At 48.4% G+C, this 18,202-nt stretch overlaps 1 protein-coding gene across 3 annotated transcripts in view; it reads left to right on the top strand.

Moving 5' to 3' along the window:
- The first annotated feature begins 6,473 nt into the window (after nucleotides 1-6,473).
- The window catches only part of Nrp2 (neuropilin 2), a 116,020-nt gene continuing 104,291 nt past the window's right edge, over nucleotides 6,474-18,202 (top strand). For all 3 annotated transcript variants that reach the window (XM_005361494.3, XM_013351666.2, XM_013351667.2), the window contains exon 1: nucleotides 6,474-7,557. In XM_005361494.3, the coding sequence (XP_005361551.1) occupies nucleotides 7,485-7,557 (73 nt within the window). In that variant the 5' untranslated portion in view covers nucleotides 6,474-7,484. The remainder of the gene's footprint in view (nucleotides 7,558-18,202) is intronic.

Raw genomic sequence — 18,202 nt, 5'->3', positions numbered from 1 at the left:
GCACACACCCATCATGCACACCACATACACATATCACACACAGCCATTATGCACACACCACACACACACCGCACACACCCATCATGCACACCACACGACACACACACCACACACATTCATCATGCACACACCACACATATGTACACACAACGCACACTCTCATGCACACACTTCCTTTAGCTTTTTAATGCTATTACCTCATCTCCCGTTTCCTTTGATTTTGTGATGCTTCCGTTAATTTTCTCCTTTTTTCCTTTTCTCTGTAGCTGATTTCTGTCCTCAGCATTCCTTCCTTTTCCTTTTGCACCCTAAAGATTTTAGTGCGTCCCTTTTCCTTGAGGTTTTCTTTTTTGGTCACAGCTGCCCCCTAATGGTTTTCAAGCCCATTACTGCTGTATGAGAGAGAAAGAGCTGGAGCGGGGAAGCTGGGGAAAACATTGGCAATGCCTTTATTTTCCACTTGGAATATCCTCTCAATAACTATGGAATGGTTCCAGCAACTTACAGCAATGGACAAAATGGGGAAGGTGACGTTTTTATTATCTTTTTATGCTATTTGGATTTATTTAAGAATGTGTATGTAAAATGTACTCTTTTTCTTTTTTTTTTGTTTTTTTTTTTTTTGATTTTTCGAGACAGGGTTTCTCCATAGCTTTTTGGTTCGTGTCCTGGAGCTAGCTCTTGTAGTCCAGGCTGGCCTCGAACTCCCAGAGATCCGCTTGCCTCTGCCTCCTGAGTGCTGGGATTAAAGGCGTGCACCACCACCACCTGGTTGTATTTTTTTTTTTTTGCAAATTTAGAAACAAAATAGAATCATAGTATCGAAAAGATAACTGAAAAGAGGTTGCCTCTGTCTATGCTTCCCTGATTTTTGCAGAAAGCCAGCCTGTTCCAAGCCCCTTCCCTGTCAGTGCGCTCACCCAATCCTAAGGGTTGATTGGCAGTTCAGTAAACTGTGTAGGGGTAGATATGAAGGAGGAGAGTGAGAACTAACGCCTACGGTGGATGTGGAATAACCCACCCTGGAGTACCCTCAATAGCAAAAGGTCAGCTCCCTGGCTCCTGCCTTTCCATCACGACTCTCATGCTCAAATTAGCAGCTCTTGCCACCGTGATGGAACGTGTAGATGCCTAACTAAGGCACCAGAAGTCACAGGTTACACATTTGAAAACAGCAATACTAAGCAACAACGACAACAAACTCCTTTACAGTTCTGTGGGGGATCGATAGGGTGTGCCTGCACGCGCCAGCGAGAGAAAGGCAAAGAGCTCTCAGGGAGGCGGGAGTCAAACTCCCAGAGAAAACTAGCCCGCGGATTTGATAAGAGAAGGAGAATTTTCAACTCCGAACAAGGTTGCCAATATGTGTGTGTGTGTGTGTGTGTGTGTGTATGAAATATATGTGTGTATGTAAGTATGCATGTATGTATTTAAGATTGTAACCCTAACATCTCCAATCACATACACACTGTGAAACTGCAAGCACATTCAACTTTATAATGCTTGCATAATGCCCCCGTTCATACATTTCAGTATTAGGGACAAGTAGGAATTTATGGAGCTTCCCCAGGATTCTGCTGCCCTATGTGCTTCCTACAGTGTCTTCATGGGCTGGAGTTCCAGTGAGGAAGTCACAGAGTACTGGGATAACCCTGCTTTCTTATGAATGTTCTGGAAAACTGATCTAAGAAAGCTGAAAAAAAGTACATATTAGATAATATGAGCTGTGCCTTCTCTGGTCAAACAGACCCCTCCCTGCATTTTCAAACCATGCCTTGGCAGCCAGAACTTCCACAGGTGCTGCGATTCCCCATGGCAAATGCCCAGCTCCCCATCAAAGGCTGCTCTGTCCACACGGTAGGTGGTAAACACAAATCAAATGTAGATTAGCAGGATGAAATACAACTTACGATTGACCTAGTCCCTTGGTCATACTAGCTACAGTTCATATACAGAAGAGCCAAATAGTGTGTGACAAAACTTATCCTGGAAAGAGGCAACACACAGGTATACTCACCCCAGACAGGGACCTCACGATAGATAAGGATATAAAGTAAGAACACCAACCAAGTTCATCTTGGTGAAGCAACGAGTTTTAGCAGCTTCTCTTACGGGAGTATTGGTGAGGGGTTACTTACAGGACCAGAAATGACTCAAAGACAGCTGTGGCATCAAAGCTCACTCCAGCATGTGACAGCTCACAAAGCTGGGAACCCGGAGCTCACTGCGCAGCCTGCAGGCTGTTCAACAGGTTGGCAAGGGGCCTTTCCAAGTGGCTCTGGCCTAAACCTCTTCCAGGAACACTGTCTGATTTTGGAGTCTTCACAGCAGCTCGGCTTCCTGCTGTCTTAGAAGGCCTCTCTCAGGGTTGTTTACTCTGGCAAGGAGGGTCCTAGCAAATCTGGTCAGTTTCAGGGGCTTCCGGAAGCTGTTTTAAGTTGTTCCCTTCTGGTTTAAAGAACTTCCCGGCCAGCATGTTTTGATCTCAGAGGGAACCATTACACAACACAGATGAAAAGCGTGGGTTCTCCATTACGGTGGGGAGTTGCTTTGGAAAAATCCTCCTTTAAAGGACAGGGTTGGTGGGCTGGGTCTTTTTGATGTTCCAAAGCTCCAAATGTACATAAATTTTCATAGCAGAGGGCACCTTGCATTTTGAGGAAGCTAAGGAGAGGGGAGGAAGCAGCTGGCTTCAGGAACTCAGTTTGCCAAGGGATATTGGGATACATTTTGCATTTTGTTGTCGCTTTCTTGTTCTTGTTTTCATTTACAAAGTTCCCTCCTATCAGATTTAGGTCTAAGACTGAAGAAGACCCAATATACATAAACACAGCAATTAGGAATAGAGAAGATTTCAATACTTCATGAAAACCTGCAAGGATTCCAGGAACTCACCAAATACAGTATCGAAAAAGAAACAACTTGGTGGTGCTCAAGAATGTTAAGAAACACAAATGATTGTTTTCCAAGTAAGTGTTTTGAGCGTGTGGGTGGGAAAGGCTCCTATCGATCAGAACCCAGAGTTCAACGTTAAACAAGAGAGAGAATACAAAATGAGCATCTATTACATTTTAACCAAAGGTTTGCTTCTGGGACAGCTGCAGCTAAACATTAACTGGGACAGAGCAGTAAATTACAGATTAAGATGCAATTATGCCTCCTATCTCCCCCTTCCAGGGTGAGAGCTTGACGATATGGGGGCTCCAATAAGGGAGCACCATGTGACAGGTGGTGTCTATTGTGGAAGCATGAAACTTCTGGAGCCTTTAGATGCCACGTTCCCAGGAGGCAGAACGCCATGCCTGTCTGGTTTCATGCCCCCTGCATAGTCACACATCTCTGAACAGTTAATACGATCTGATGAACACAAACCGAAAACCGTACCTGAGAGGCAGCTAGCAGCAACCAAGGGCTGTGTGGTGAAAGAGCTGAATCCAGTGCCACAGACCCCACTGACGGGCCCTCCCATACCCCACGTCAACTTTCAGGTGGTCTCCAAGTAGTCTAGACCCACGGCTTCTCAAAGTCACAAGGAAAGCCAGGACACCCCTGCCATTTGAGCACTTTAGTGGATATGTTCTTGGTGGGGCTCTCCAGAAATCCGAAACATCAGACCCCATCTGAAAAGTGTTCAAAGAGGAAGTGTGAGGGAATAATTCTCCAAATATCCTTCAATAGAGGATATATTGAAGGCTGTTCAGTAAATGTCATATTTCAGAATTATTGTTCAGTTGGCCTATGGGTCTTGGCAACAGAATCACCTAAAATGTGTGTGGGGAAAAAAATTCTGGATGCCCAGAAATCCTTCCAGACTAAGGGAATCCAAGCTGCAGGAATCTGATGTCCAAGGACCTGAATTTTTAACACCTGCCTTCTGTGAGTCTGATGCCCCGCAGTTTGGGACTGTGTGGTTGGGAATCCCCTAATGTCCCGCAAGGGACTGCCAATGGCAGCTTTCTTTAGCATCATCTTGAAATTTTGCGTTTCCCCAACCCACTTTCTTCACCAAAGGAATGTATGGTATGGCTCTCTATTATTTTCCACAATTAAAAAAAAAAATCCTATGAGCATCCCAGGTGAGTGAGAGGCATGGTGAGGAATCCGGGCTTCACTATTAGCTGATTGGGCCAGTTCTGTGTTTCTGTTTACAAAACTATCCAGGACTTTTTGTAATCTAGAGTTGGGAATTCGGATGCACAGGGAGAACTCTGGAACCCGGTTCTTCAACCACCTCTGGTAAAAGCCATACCCAAGGCAGCATAGATTCCACCCTAGATAAAAGCAGTGTAGACAGGCCCCAGCCAGCCACAGCCACATGGGTTCTGCTCCGCAATCCTAAGCGAAAGCAGTTATAAGCCGTCCAGAGACCATTGAGATGTTGCTCAGAGTGGGCCAGAGGAGAGCAGCCTGATTCTTGAACTTTCCCTGCTCTGCGGAAGCCCTTTGAAAGGGCAGGAGCTCATCACCACGTGTAGAGGCCTTTGGTGGCATGGGCATTATTTATTGAGTGCTGCCCCCTAGAGGATTGTAAAGGCCTGGCCACTTGGAGTCCCCAGGGCGGGGAACCAAGGCTTTCTCCCTGAGGCCATCTGCAGAAAATGAGGCCTTCTTTCCAGAGGGCTGCAGTGAGGTCTTCACACGGAGGCTCCCAGAAAGCAACTTAGCGCCCCCTTTAGGACACCTCTGAAAAAAAAAAGAAGCTTCTTAATGACGGAAACATGATCCTGGAATGGAGCACTTAAAATTACCCTGACTTTTCCCAGAAGCCTGGAGAACCCTGGAAGTAGCCAGATGGGGGTCCTCAAGCTGTCGTCCTGACGGTTTCCCAACGCACTTTGGTTTTCTTTCTTTCCCTTTTTTTCCATTCCCCTTACCTAAACCCTCTTTGTAGTGTTTTCAGAAACCCGCCAGTCGCGGCTGGACTGGTTTGGTATATCTGGAGAGCAGTGCCTGCCGTGACACTAAGTAACTCTTTCCTTGCAGGCCCTCTGAGTGCATATAGCGTTATTTGTGCTTAGATCAGAATTTTGGCAGCAGCTCAAACTGGAATCTGTGTTTGAGGTCCAAAATCCAGGCTTCCCCCTCCCTTCAACAAATAATTGGGACTAGGAGTCGTCCTTTACAATCGGACTTTAAACCAGGAAAGTAAATCTGGATCGTTTAGTGATACGGATTTTCCTCGTAAACCTAGAAAAGCAAACAGGGAAAGGGAGAAAGAAGGGAATCAAAAGGGGTGTGTGTGTGTGTGTGTGTGTGTGTGTGTGTGTGTGTGTTGCTCTCTGGCAGAATTCAGGGGGCCTCTGACACCTGCCTTTGTCTTCAGGTATCTAAGATTACTGCCCTGGGACACTCAGCCTGTGGACCCCCACTGTAAAATCCCCTCTATGGCATCACTCAACTAGTGGGGAATCACTTCTGATTCGGTTTTGTGTGGGTTTATCTCCATGTAAATAAGAGTGAAGTGAGAGCTACCTGGATGTGATCAACAAAGCTAATGACAAGTCCTGCTAAGGAAAGAAACCACCCAGAAGAATCCTCAAGTGCAAACCAGGGAGAAAATGGTATAGTTAGATATACCATTAGTTAGTGTGTTCCTCGACACCCAGACTTTATATTTCTTGATCTGCAGGCTACTAGGGAAGGGATGGCAATGTTAGCCAGGTGTGCCTGGTGAGGGTAACAGTTGGGGAACACCAAACCACCCTTAAAAATATAGATGCGAGTGTTTCCCCCAACTGTTAGCTTACAAGCACACGTTTAGACAGTTTTCATGCCTCCACTTAAAAATAGTTACCATAATGCTATTTTCTTTCTGTCAACACGGTGACCACATTTCCTTGGGGAACCACGAGCAGAAGTAGTTACAGTGGCATTTCCAGAGGCCTTCATCTACCTGTACTATGTGCTGAAGCTTGGAGGTGTGTTGGGGGAACAATTTTATTGCTTGGAGAAAATTTTTATTGAATAAAATCGTTCCTCGTCTTAAGATAACTACAAGTTAAGGGCGCAGGGGTAAGTAAATCCTTACCCAGGTAGCAAAGGAGTCTGCTTGCTACACAACAAAGGAGATCCGAGTAGTAAACACAGGAGTGTTTGGGGTTTGCTTCAGCTGGGGCTGACAGTGTGTGTCGCCTCCACGCACTGCTGCCTCTGGGACCACAAGGCTGAGCCGCGAACTGATTCCATACCCCAAACACAGTCTGCCATTCAAACTCCTCCTGTAACGCCAATGCAGGTGGCATTGTGTTGAATTCTGCGTGTGTGGCATCAGAGTTTAGGAATTTAGGAGGAACAAACATTTCCTGGGCTCTGCGGAGTTTCCCACCCGGCAGGGATAGCGCGCCCTGAAGGGAGGGCGCTTCTTCCTCGGGGTGTGACACAGAGGTGCGCGGGGCGGGGAGGAGGTGCGGTGTGGGAGAGGTGCGGCGGTGTGCGAGGCACCTTAACTTTGATCGCGCGGCCACGGGGTTGTGAGCCACCACCGCCCCGCCCGATCTGGGTGCCGCGGCCCTCGGCTCTGCGCCGCGCGCCTCCGCCGCTGCCTCTTTAATCAGGAACACAGAAGGGGCGGGCCCTGAGCCGGCGCGTAATCGGATCGCTCTGCCGCGGCTCTGACATCCACATGCTGCTCGGCCTGAAAAGGCGAGGGGGGGACCGGGAGGGGGAGGCAGAGGAGGCGAGCGAGGCATCAGCCCGCAGCCCGCCCCCGGCACATCCTCAGAAGAGCAGACACTCGGCCAGCCGCTGGGCGAGGTGGAGGTGAGGGCGGGCGCCAGCGAACTCGGAGAGCCGCGCGCACACTCGCGGGCGATCCCTGCCGCCGCCGCACCCGCAGCAGCACCAGCAGCACCGGCCGCCGCCGCTTCCTGCCTCGCACTCCCCTCGAGAGACTGGCCAAGCGGGTGTAGCTGCCTGGGGTGGCTCCCGCTAAGGGAACTGGGCGAGGACAAGAGCCGGGAGGCTAGCTGCCTACCACTCCGCCTGTCCAGCGGTCGGTGTCTCTACCCGCGTGTGTGTCCCGAGTGCTGGGGGGACCTGTGTCAGTTTGAGCCACTGAGATCACACAGCTGCCTAGGGGCCGTGTAATGCACAGGGCAAGTCTTGGCTTTCATTTTTATTATTATTACTATCTTACGCTTGGCTTTCGGGAAACCCTCGTGATGTTGTAGGATAAAGGAAATGACACTTTGAGGAACGGGAGAGAACATACAGGCTTCTGGGTTTGAAGAGGAAACCGGTCCCGCTTCCCCCAGCTTGCTCCCTCTTTGCTGATTTCGGGATCTATCACCCAGTGAGGTGGGGATTCCTGCAAGAATTAAAGGTGAAGACAGACTGGCCACCAGGACCAAGGAGGGAAACGCTGATCATTAGAGACCTTTGCAGAAGACACCACAAGGAAGAAAATTAGAGAGAGGAAAAACACAAAGACATAATTATACGAGATTCCACAAACCTGGCCACGGAGAAAGCCTCTCTCTCAAAAAATGGATATGCTCCCTCTTACCTGGGTTTTCTTAGCTCTGTACTTTTCAGGACACAAAGTGAGAAGTCAACCAGGTAAGCCCTTCAAAGTTTTTTCTATATTTTTATGTGGTTCCCCTTTAAAGGCGACTGGTAATGCAGAGAAGCCACGCAAAACAGCTCTGGAGGAGGCTCCCTCAATGCTCAATAATTTAAAGGGAGATCTTTACACCACCAGGGCTGCGAAGCCCAACTTTTCTCTCTTGCTAGGAGTGTGTGTGTGTGTGTGTGTGTGTGTGTGTTTTGTAACAGAATTTGGCGGTGTTCAGATGTCACATATGGACCGAATCAAAGGTTTAAAAATACTACAAAGCCTTTGCATTACAGTTTTGGGGATTTTTTTTTCCTGTCTTGAAGCAGAACACATCTCCCTCGAGTTTCTTCAACCTAGACAGTGAAACATAAATCATTTACATTCCCTCCACTTAGCTACATTGAGCAATGTTGGCTGAAGGACTTGGAGGGAAAGCGGGAGTCTAGCTTTGGTTTTCAGATGTGTGGATTCTTTTCAGGATGGGTGGGTACCTCTCGGAATCAGAAGACTGAAGTTAGCTTACAGCTAAGATGGGGCTTTCCTGTGGGCAGTTGGTGGTCCCCACTCTCTCCGGAATCCATGTGTTTTCCGGGAAAGCAAATTATGTTCTTTAAAAAATTTACTAAAAAAAGAAAGAAACTTCATGCCCTGGAAGGTCTCTCCTTCTTGTGAAGTGGTTAGAAACTTTTAAGTGGAATTTGTTCCCAAGCACTGCCAAAAAGGGTGTGTGGACACAGGCTGCAGAGATAAGCACAGTGGGGCCTAGGATAGTCCAGGGCCGGCTTTTGTGGAGTGCGACAAGGGATACCTCCCTGAAAACAGGTCTCTGGTCTCAGGGAATGCCTTTCTTCCTCCCTGAAATTGCTCCGGGGGTGGGGTGGGGGATGCCTTTCTCTGCTCTGAGACAGTATCAGGAACTGACAAAACTCTTAGCAATCGCGGCTACAGGTGACTGTGGATGGGATTCTGTCTACAGGGAAATGATGAGAGGAGGAAGGAGGAAAGGCACTTGGAGAAGTGTTTTTTCCTCGAGGCGCTTGGGAAGTGACAACCAGCCGCAGTGACGGGACTCACTCCCCACAGCCACCCCGCAATCCCGCACCGTGCTTAGCCGGTCCTGAGAAGAAAGCTAAATGCTTTGCCAGGCTTCTTGTCCCTTCCCCAACACACACCTACAACCACTTGTGTGGGAGATATGTGGGTTTTATTTTTGCTATCTTTTAGGTTTGTTTGTTTTGGGGGGTGCCTTTGAGACTCAAATCCAAGCCTTTGCAGTTTCTTCCCTGCGGTAATTGGTTCTACAGGCATGAGCTAAGGGATGGGTGCAGGTCCGTCCTGGGGAAATTTTCTGGGCCTCACATTTGGTCTTGCCTTAATTCTGAATTCCCAGCTTGAATTGAAATTAAATTACCTCCCACGGACATGAATGCTGCGTAAATTATGTATGTGTGTGGTTTGCTGTGTATGTGTGTGTGTGTGTGTGCGCGCACACACACACGCGCGCACGCTCGCGCTCCTTGAGAATGCCCAAGGTATATTATGTATTCAGAAGCGGACTCCGGTAGGCCCGGGTGTGCGAGTGCGAGCACACTGGCACACACACCATACAGACAACTTCGGGTTCCCTGTAATGTGCAGAGCGGAAGGGGTTGTGAGGACTCAGGGACCATCTCCTATCCCAGATGTTCGCACATCTGTCCCTGAGCGCAGCATGGAGCATGTGTACATGAGTGTGTACAATACCAGCTCGGACCCACTCCTGCTCTGCCACCTGCCTCCCGCGCTCTCTGCAGAGCCCCCTCCAATTCCAATCCCTGGTCTCGCTGCGTCACTTCCAGAGAAGCTCTAAAGCGACGAGTGCAAAGCAGGTCACTCACTAGAAGACCGTGGGCAGCCTCGGACCCGGGATGGGATCCGCCCAGAGTAGATATTATCCCGCTCCCCGAAAAGGTGATCGATCACCGGTCACAGTATCAATCGAGCAACTGACTGGTACCCGGAGACCTAGCCCGGGTGGCCAAGGGCGAGGCCAAACTAGACCTCTGACTCACCCTATGTGCGCCCGCCAGGAGGTGGGTTGGTCCCGGCACTACGGCTGCAGCGGGAACCTATTCCGAGAAGGAAGTCAGGAAAGAAGGTGGCGGGCACACGTGGGGCAACTGAGCAAATACCCGGGCAGTCCCTGGCAGCTGGAAGGCGAAGTGGGTACCGTGCATCCAGTTCCCAGACGCGTAGCCTCCAGCCCGCTCGGAGCTGGCGAACTCTGGGGAGCTGGGCTGGGCCTGTTCGGTGCGTCCCCCCTGCCCCCCACGCTGCACTAGGCACTGCAAGCTTGCCGCAGCCCTTGGAGAACTGCCTTGTAGAAGCTGAGGGTCTGAGGCCGAAAGGTCCCCGCGCTAGCCAGGCGGGGCAGCAGGAAGCCGGAGTGGGATTGCAGCACCGAGGGCGGAGAGAGCGGGAAGCAGCTAGGCAGCCTAAGCCGCAGGAATGCGCGACTCGCACAGCCTGCGGGAGGACAGTGCGGCTAGCGCCCGCCTGAACACACGAACAGGTGAAGAGCACGCGGCGCGAGCATCCACGTGGCCGAGACGTGGGCGCCCCCCAGCGCTCCCACACACACCCCCATCCCCCAGAGCCGTCCCTACCGCCGCATCGATTTGTTTGGGCTACGCAGCAGAAACAAAGCTGAATAATCCATAAACATTCTATTTCCAGCAAAAGCAGAACCAAGACTACAGCCTCTACTAAATTTGCCTCCAGGCCGGTCTCCTTCTCCTCCAGACTAAGGACACCCCCGGGTAGGAGCCTGCGGCATTTCCCTGATGCTGCCCAGTGCCAGAAAGTTAGGTCGTGGCTGAGGCTGTCCTCCAGAGTAGGCACTGCAGTCGCCTGCTGGTGAATTGTGCCCACCCCCACCCCCACCCCCGCGCTCCTGGCTGCCCGTGTACACTTGGAAAAAAAAAAAACGGTGTTCACGACCGATGCTTTAGTTTCCCTGATTGATTTCTTTTTAATATCGACACAAGTTAATGGAGGCGAGGCGCGTTATGATTAAACGGCTGCCCCCACCCTTCGCCTCGGACTGACTGCGTCCCTAGTAAGTCCCACAAGCACCTAGGCAGCGTCAGAGCGGAGGATACAAGTCAAGACTGTCCTAAGGTGGGCGTTGCGTGTGTGAGGAGGTGGAGGATTAGGCGACACTCTGGGAATCTCAGGGGCTCTGGGCACTGGAATCTGCTTTCCAGATCGCTTAACCGATCCTCCCACTCTTGCCGCAGCTTCTGCGGCTCTGGTTAAATTTCTTCTGGAAGGGAAGGAAGTGGACGCAGGGTTTATTGGCGTGGACCGCCAGCTTGGCTCGCTCCCTCTGCCTCCCTTCTCTTCAGTTTCTAACAGAGAGGAGAGCCCCCTGGCGCTAGCCATTCCCCAGCAGCTCCGCTCCACGAAATTGCTGTGGTTGAATGGATCCGCTGGGGCTTTAATTCTACCAGGAAATGGCTCGGTCTCAGCTTTGGGTTCTTCAGGAGGTGGAACTCCCTGATTACGCCCCCCTCCCCCAGCTCCACGAGACCCATGGCTTGGGGCCAAAAGAAGCCAGACCCCATAACTATCTCCCCCTTCCTTCTTACTCCAGGGGATCTTTGATCTGTGATGGCCTTTAACACCATTGCCATGGACACGGGCTGACTCGGTCAATTCAACCTTCAGTCTGAGCTGAGTGATCAGATAAGAGGTGTAAATTGGCTGTGGGAGACAGGTCCGAGTTCAAATAAATCCACTAAGAGAAGCAGTGATAGTCCAAGGGCTTGGTGCGGGGTTTGATGAGTGTTTTAGACTGTCTCCCCCAGAATGTTCCATAGCCGCGGATGGATATAATCACTTACAAGTAAACAGTAAACTCCCGGTTATGAACAGACAGCCTACTCGGAGCCCTGGGGACCATCTCCTGCCCTCATTGAGTAAGTGCCCAGTCACCTTTTCCCCAGAAGCAAGCACTGGAGGTGGTGAGGCTGTAACCAGTTGCCAACTGAGTACGCGGTATAAAACCGAGGAGAGCGCCCCACGGGGCTTCAAGGCAGGCCCTTACTTGTCCAGGATGCACCAGGTAGAATAGTGAGGGCCCAGTAGCACCTCCAGTGTGAGGTTTTATGTCAGCCCATGTAGCCCTCAAAGCATTCATGACAAAGTGTGAGATTGGAAAGCTGTCGGGACTGGAGACTGGGCTCTCCGGAAAGGGCCCCTGTTGCCTACCAAACGGCTCCAGCCCCCTGCTGTTCAGCGGATAGTGGGTACTCTTCTGCTTCTACCTTCCTGATCTAGGGGAAGAGTGCAAAGACCAATTCCTAGGCAATGAGGCATGAAGGCAAGCAGCAATAACTGGGGAGGGGGAGGCAGTGGGGGAAGAAACCGAGGTCCCAGATGTTTTTCATCTCATTCAAACTCTTCATTAAAGCAATTAAAAGAGTGAACCGACCAAGTGAGGGACGATTCCAGAGCCAGGCTTAGTGATGGTTTTCAGAACATGTTCCCCAAAGATCCAGTCTAGAAAGATACAGAGGTGTGAGTTTGCTGTGCAGAAAGCACAAAACAAGTGACGTTAAATGGATGGGGCCGAGTCACAGCCACCAAGGAGAAGGTGGCTCTGTTATCTGAACAGCTGAATTTGAGTCCCCTTTGCCTCAAGCAGGTTAGGAAAGTAACCTGGCCAGTCCTTTCTATAAAACACCTCACCCCCTCTTCTGATAGGAGCCTTGCTCCTTCTATAGGAAGGCAAATTGCAAGATTGTGAATCAAATAGAAAAGCCAGTTTACCCAGAATCAAATTTACTGTTATTTTGTCTTTTGACAAGCACAACACATTTGAAATCCATTGAACAAAGGAGTGCTAAAAAGTGACCGCGGAGCAGGAGTTCATAGTGGCATGAACATATTTGCGGTATTTTTCTCATTGGGCTATCATTTGCCAGATGAGGTATCCACCTTGAGTGACAGATGTGTTTTCTAAGCCCCGGGAGTTAGCCATTGTCCTGTCCCTTCCAGGAAAGGACTTGCTCACTGCTAGCTTTTGAAAAAGATAACTAACCCATTTCTGGAAGACACTACAAAAGTTGTGTGTGTTTCATGCCCTCTTTCTCCCCCAACTCTGAGTTCCTACTGCATTTCCCAAGACTATCTGTCTTGTAGAGAAAGGGCCCAGCATTTAACGGTTTCATTCCCAAGCAAGGTGTAGTGGAGTTGGATTCCAGGACACGCTGGCCTTGTCCTGTGGCTGGCCCAGGAGAAAGCTTCTAAAGGTTTAGGAAGCTGTCAAGTTTAGATAAGACTGAGCCCTTATCCTATGGGACCTTGGTTGTATTAATAAGGAGAAATTAATTTTTAACCACTGGGAATGTTGCCAAATTATGTGACCTTTGGCAGACCAGCTGTGCTATAAAAATAAATCCCCCATTTCTGAAAATGCTGTTTCTCTCCAGTAGAACAATAACAACGTGGCAGTTGGGACAGAGACACACAGGCTGCAGAATAAAGGGGAGGAATGAGTGTTGACAAAAAAAAAAATTAGAAGAAGTCTGTGATGCTATGAAACGTGACTACCAGACCTGAGCATCCTACCACCCTCTCCCATGGGAGGACTTTAGAATACAGGAAAGAGTACTGGCCAAACAGGGAGCCAGGAGCCTGTGCATATGCAGGCAATGGAGAAGGTGCTAAGTGCTTCCAGCCCGCTCACGCCCAGTCTTGAACACATCCCTCATTGTTCACACTGGCTGGTTACTGGCATGGGCAGAGAAAAGGGGTATTGACTGGGGCAAAACATTTATCTTTCCCGAAATGCCACCAATAAGTGTCACTGGAGTTTGAGAGCACTGGTGTTGGATCACTTAGTTTCTCGATAATTGGTAGCCGGCGCTGTATTTTAAGTACTCTGTGCCACTAGAGCACTTAATTGGTTTTTGCCTCAGTTTCCTTATCTGTGAAGGGTGTGTTTGATAACAGTGCCTACCCAGGATGCTGTACCGCATGACATCACATAGAAGGGATGCTTGATGAGCCTGTTCTGCTGTTAGTCTTGGAGACAGCTGAGAGGGGTGAGCCATCTCATGCTCACACAGCACTCTCCAACAACTCTGGGGGGGGTATTTCACTTTTGTGAGATTTACTCATTCTCAGCTGCTCCCTCACTGACCCTCGTGTGTGTGTGTGTGTGTGTGTGTGTGTGTGTGTGTGTGTGTGTGTGGTAAGCACCAGTTTCTCTCGTTCACAAAGTTCTTCACAGGCCAGTCGCTCCTGCTGGATTTCATCTCCACAAAGGGTCGTCTTCTCTTTGCATTCTTTTACTTCCATGTTCTTGCTTTCACTCCTACCCCTTCAAATCTGTCTTTTTTTCATTCTATCCCCCATCCCCGCCCCTTGCATCCTTTCTGACTGGAAGTGTGCTCGGCAGAGAATGCTGTGTTTGAGGCACTGTTTCGAATTTGTAATAACTTATTCTCGCCTTTAAGTTCCTTCAATAACTGAAGTAAAAAAAAAAAGTCATCAGAAAGACAAAATAGCTTTTACCCAGCAAGACCCTTAATAATCGCATTTCCCTCTGGGTCTTTATAAAAGAGGCAAGATCTAATCCAGAAAAAAAGAGGGGATGAGTGACAATGAAAGGAAAGCTCTCCCATCTGAGAGAGAGAGAGAGAGAGAGAGAGAGAGAGAGAGAGAGAGAGAGAGAGGAAGTGTCTCTGGTACCCTGCTCCCAGCCCCCAAAGATGTTCTGATAAGTACTTTGGGTTCTGGAGAGAGCTAGTCCTCGAAGAAGATAAAAGGAATTGCAAATTACTGGACCAAACGATCATAATTGTGAGAATAAATGGAGGGAAAATGAAGCAGATGTACCCTGAAGGCAGAGTAGGAGCCAGCGATAAAGGCACAGGCCAAATTTAGTGGTGAGAGGCCAGTTGAAGACACATAAGAGACTACCCACAGTGGCTCACTGACGACATTGTGGTTTCACATCTTGCCGATACTACTGATAAACAAATATTTGGAAGTTACCTTTTCGAATGAGAAGGGACAACTAACAATAAACAATCTTCAAGGAAAATACTATGTTTGCTATTGCCAGATACAATGTGCGTCACCACTGAACTTCCTCATTACCTAAGGTTAGGGTGTCCTTGGAGATCTAGTTCACATCAAGTCCTCCTTGATCTATGCCTGTGTGCTATTACCCCAGATGATTAATCTGCCACTTTAAAATCTGTATTTAATAGCAGTCGATGATAGAAAAGGAAGGGTAGTGGCTGGTGTTTCATAATTTGTGGTAAAATGAATTTTTGATATCTGGTGATGCTCTATTGTGATAAAATATAGTTCTACTTCCATCTTAATCCCTTAATTAGCAAAAGTTCATTGAATCTGACTGTTGGGAAAACTGTGGATTTGATCACGCAGGGCTCACCAAGGATAGGTGGGGAAGGAAGGATGCTTGGCTTTGGGTGGCTGGTGGCACAGCAAAGTGGATGAGGTCTCTGAACTTTTAAGTTCCTTAGAAGATGTTCATGACTTTGGCTTTTGAGGTAGAGAAGGGAGGGCAGTCCCTGGCACTCCTGGTGTGGAAGTGAAGAAGTCCAATACAGGTGAGATTTCCAGCCAAGAAAGCATTCAGAGGAAGGGGCAAGTGGCAGCAGAAACATGCTCACTGGGTTTGTTTAGGGAACTTTAGCTTAGAATACATGGTTAGAAATGGTTGCCAATAAAGTTAGAAATGGTGGCTTGGGCTTAATTCAAGACCCAATTTGCAAGGCCAGGAGTTCAAGTTTCATGTGCTAACCAAGGGGGAGCAATTGACATTTCAACCTAAGCTTTAGTTCATCCAAATAACTGAAAATATATTTTTATTAGCTCCCCCTCCCTTCCTTTGGTTATTGGAGATACCTCAAAATTATTCTTCTTCTGTTTCCCTTCCCAAACGTGTGTTAAAATGGTCAGGATTTGCAATCCCAGATCTCTCATCAATGGCATCAAACCTGCATTTGCAATGAGGTCTGGAAAAGAGCAGACATAAAGACAAGCTAATGACATTAAATTTGCTGCCCTATTGGAATTGTATTTGTTTATGATATAAGGTGACATATAACAAGGTTACCATAGGTGGCATGATCTGAGGTCAGGGGAGGCAATCACGTCAAACCCACATTTTCCCGACTAAGTGCCTGGTCATTTTTAGCATCCAGATTGAAGGGGAAGAGGCGTGCCAAAGGCCCTGCTTCAGCCCTGTCTCCCAATTGTGTCCAAGGCAAGCTGAGGGTGTGGAACAGAGGGTTTGCTCTGTTTCTCCCTGCCTTCCATACACACAGGCTTGCTTCCTCTCCTGCTTCTGGCTCCGTGTCTCCCTCCCTTCCCAGATGGTCCTTTTATTCAGATTGTGAACTTTATCATGGCAAAGGTTCCAGGGGATTCTCATTTGCTGTGCCTTCAGGAGTGCATTGCTCACTGCCACCGCCCCATAAATTGAGTAGATTGCACCCCCTCCTAGTTGCCTGAGGAAGTGGTCAAACTGCCGGCCACATTCCTGGGCTGATGGATTTGCTCATTTCTTCCCAGCTTAAGCCAAGACATGGATTTTATGAGACTGTTTTGTGACAGGCTGAAGTCGCTTTGAATAAAGCAGCATCTCCACGAAGCTCATCCTGAGTCAGTGAGCAGAATCTGGCCAAAAGCCCAAGCAAAGGCTGTAGATGGTGAAGGATTTGCTGCTACTGCTCTTGGTCTGAGTTTTCGTGCATCCCTGTTGTTGACATGCTCACACAAGGAACTGTGTCTCCATAATATTTATAAACAAGCAGCCAGAGAGCCAGTAAGAAAGCTCCCATCGACACAGTTAACATGATGAAGAGAGACATTCGACTCTCCATAATGCAGCGTAGCTATGCTCAAGTGGAGGTCCCAGCGTTTGTTTCAGCTTTACCAAGTAAATGAAGCAAAAGGTAACACCTTGTAACACCTTGAACATGTGACTTGTTGTCTTGGAAGGAAGTAACTCCTTGGAATTTGAGGTTGCTTTACAGGTTATAAGAACTTTCCCCCAACTCATGGCACAGCCTTTGAATTTTAGAACTAGAAATAACCTTTCAGAGGAGAGTCTCAGCATGGTCTGCTCACTTACCCAAGACCCCCAGCTTGAGAGTGGTGAAACTAGATTTGATTACGAGGCTCTTTACCCTCACCCAGTGCGATTCTAGTTAACCGCCCAGAAACAGCAAGTGGTATGAGAAGGTCGCAACCTCCTGTTTAAGTAGGGGAAGAAGAGCATCTTCTTTGCCTTGCTATGAGTAATTAGGTGGAAACAATGTTGTGGGATTCAGGGCAGGGTGGAATTATGTTGTGAGTAAAGACTGAGTTGTAAAAAGTTTCCAAGGGAAGTGATACAGTGGCCCTCAGGTAGATAGCAACCCTACATGCCTGCAAGGAATAGTTCTGCACTCCCAGAAGATGCTTGAAGCCATGAATAGTGTCCAGCTTAATGGACTACACCTTTTGCTATGCATATGTACTTGTGACAAAGTTTAATCTAAAAATGAAGCACAGTAAAAGATTAACAATAGATAAAAATAAAATATAGCAATTACAATTGCATGCCACAATAAAAGTTAGGTGGATGTAGCCTACCTATCTATTATCTACCTACCTACCTACCTACCTATCTACCTACCAACCTACCTACCTACCTACCATCATCTGTCTATCTGTAGCCAATGCTTTCTCCTATTGATGATGCTGTGTGCTATCACACAATGAAGCGAATAACTCAGAGTGACTGGACAGCAGTGTTAGGCTGCTGTTGACCTCCTAACCATGCATCAGAAGGAGGATTATCAAGGCATGGATGTCACTGACCATAGGTAACTGAAACCACAGAGAAGTGGGGGTTACTCACACGAGAAATAGATGTCTCCAATCTGCCTTCTTGTCTCCATGCCATGTTAAAATCACAGACAGAGATCCAAGCTCAGTGGGTTTCAAGCAGATCCAGGAGGTCCCAGAGAACCCCATGAGAAATGAGGGTAGAGTCTAGAAGCCAAAGTGACTTTCTTAGCTTTCTGGTTCCTTTCCTTGAAACAACCAAGGTGAGTTTATTTTTTACTTCCGTTGTTCTTTGGTATTCTGGGCAGAGCTTTTATCCAAAGGGAAAGAACATGACAATTACATACCTAAGGCAGTCCACACCTTGAATTAAATGTATAAAGGTGAGACCCCGAAAGGCTCCGCTCAAGTAAAAAGTAAGCTTCTCCCCTTGTTTGGCCAATGTCAAGCCCCCACCTTCACTTTTCATGGTAAGCACACACATGCACATACACATACATGCTTGCACGCGCACCTCACTACTCCCAGAGTCGTTCAGGTACCAAGTGTTCCTGCTCATGCTTCCTTTCAGCTCCACTAACCTGGGGGACTATATGGTCTTCACCTGTGGTCACAAGACAGCAGCTGCTGAAGCCAACCATCAGAATTCGGATTATTTAAAAGTCCTCACCACAGGGGCCTGGAGAGATGACTAGTTAAGAAGACTTGGTGCTCTTACAGAGAGAGTTCAGGTTCAGTTCCCAACACACACATGGTCACTCACAACCATCTATAGCTCCAGGAGAGTTCCGG

Source organism: Microtus ochrogaster, linkage group LG4 (assembly GCF_000317375.1).
Source record: "Microtus ochrogaster isolate Prairie Vole_2 linkage group LG4, MicOch1.0, whole genome shotgun sequence".
NCBI lineage: Eukaryota > Metazoa > Chordata > Mammalia > Rodentia > Cricetidae > Microtus > Microtus ochrogaster.
This window is presented reverse-complemented; position numbering and strand designations above follow the sequence as displayed.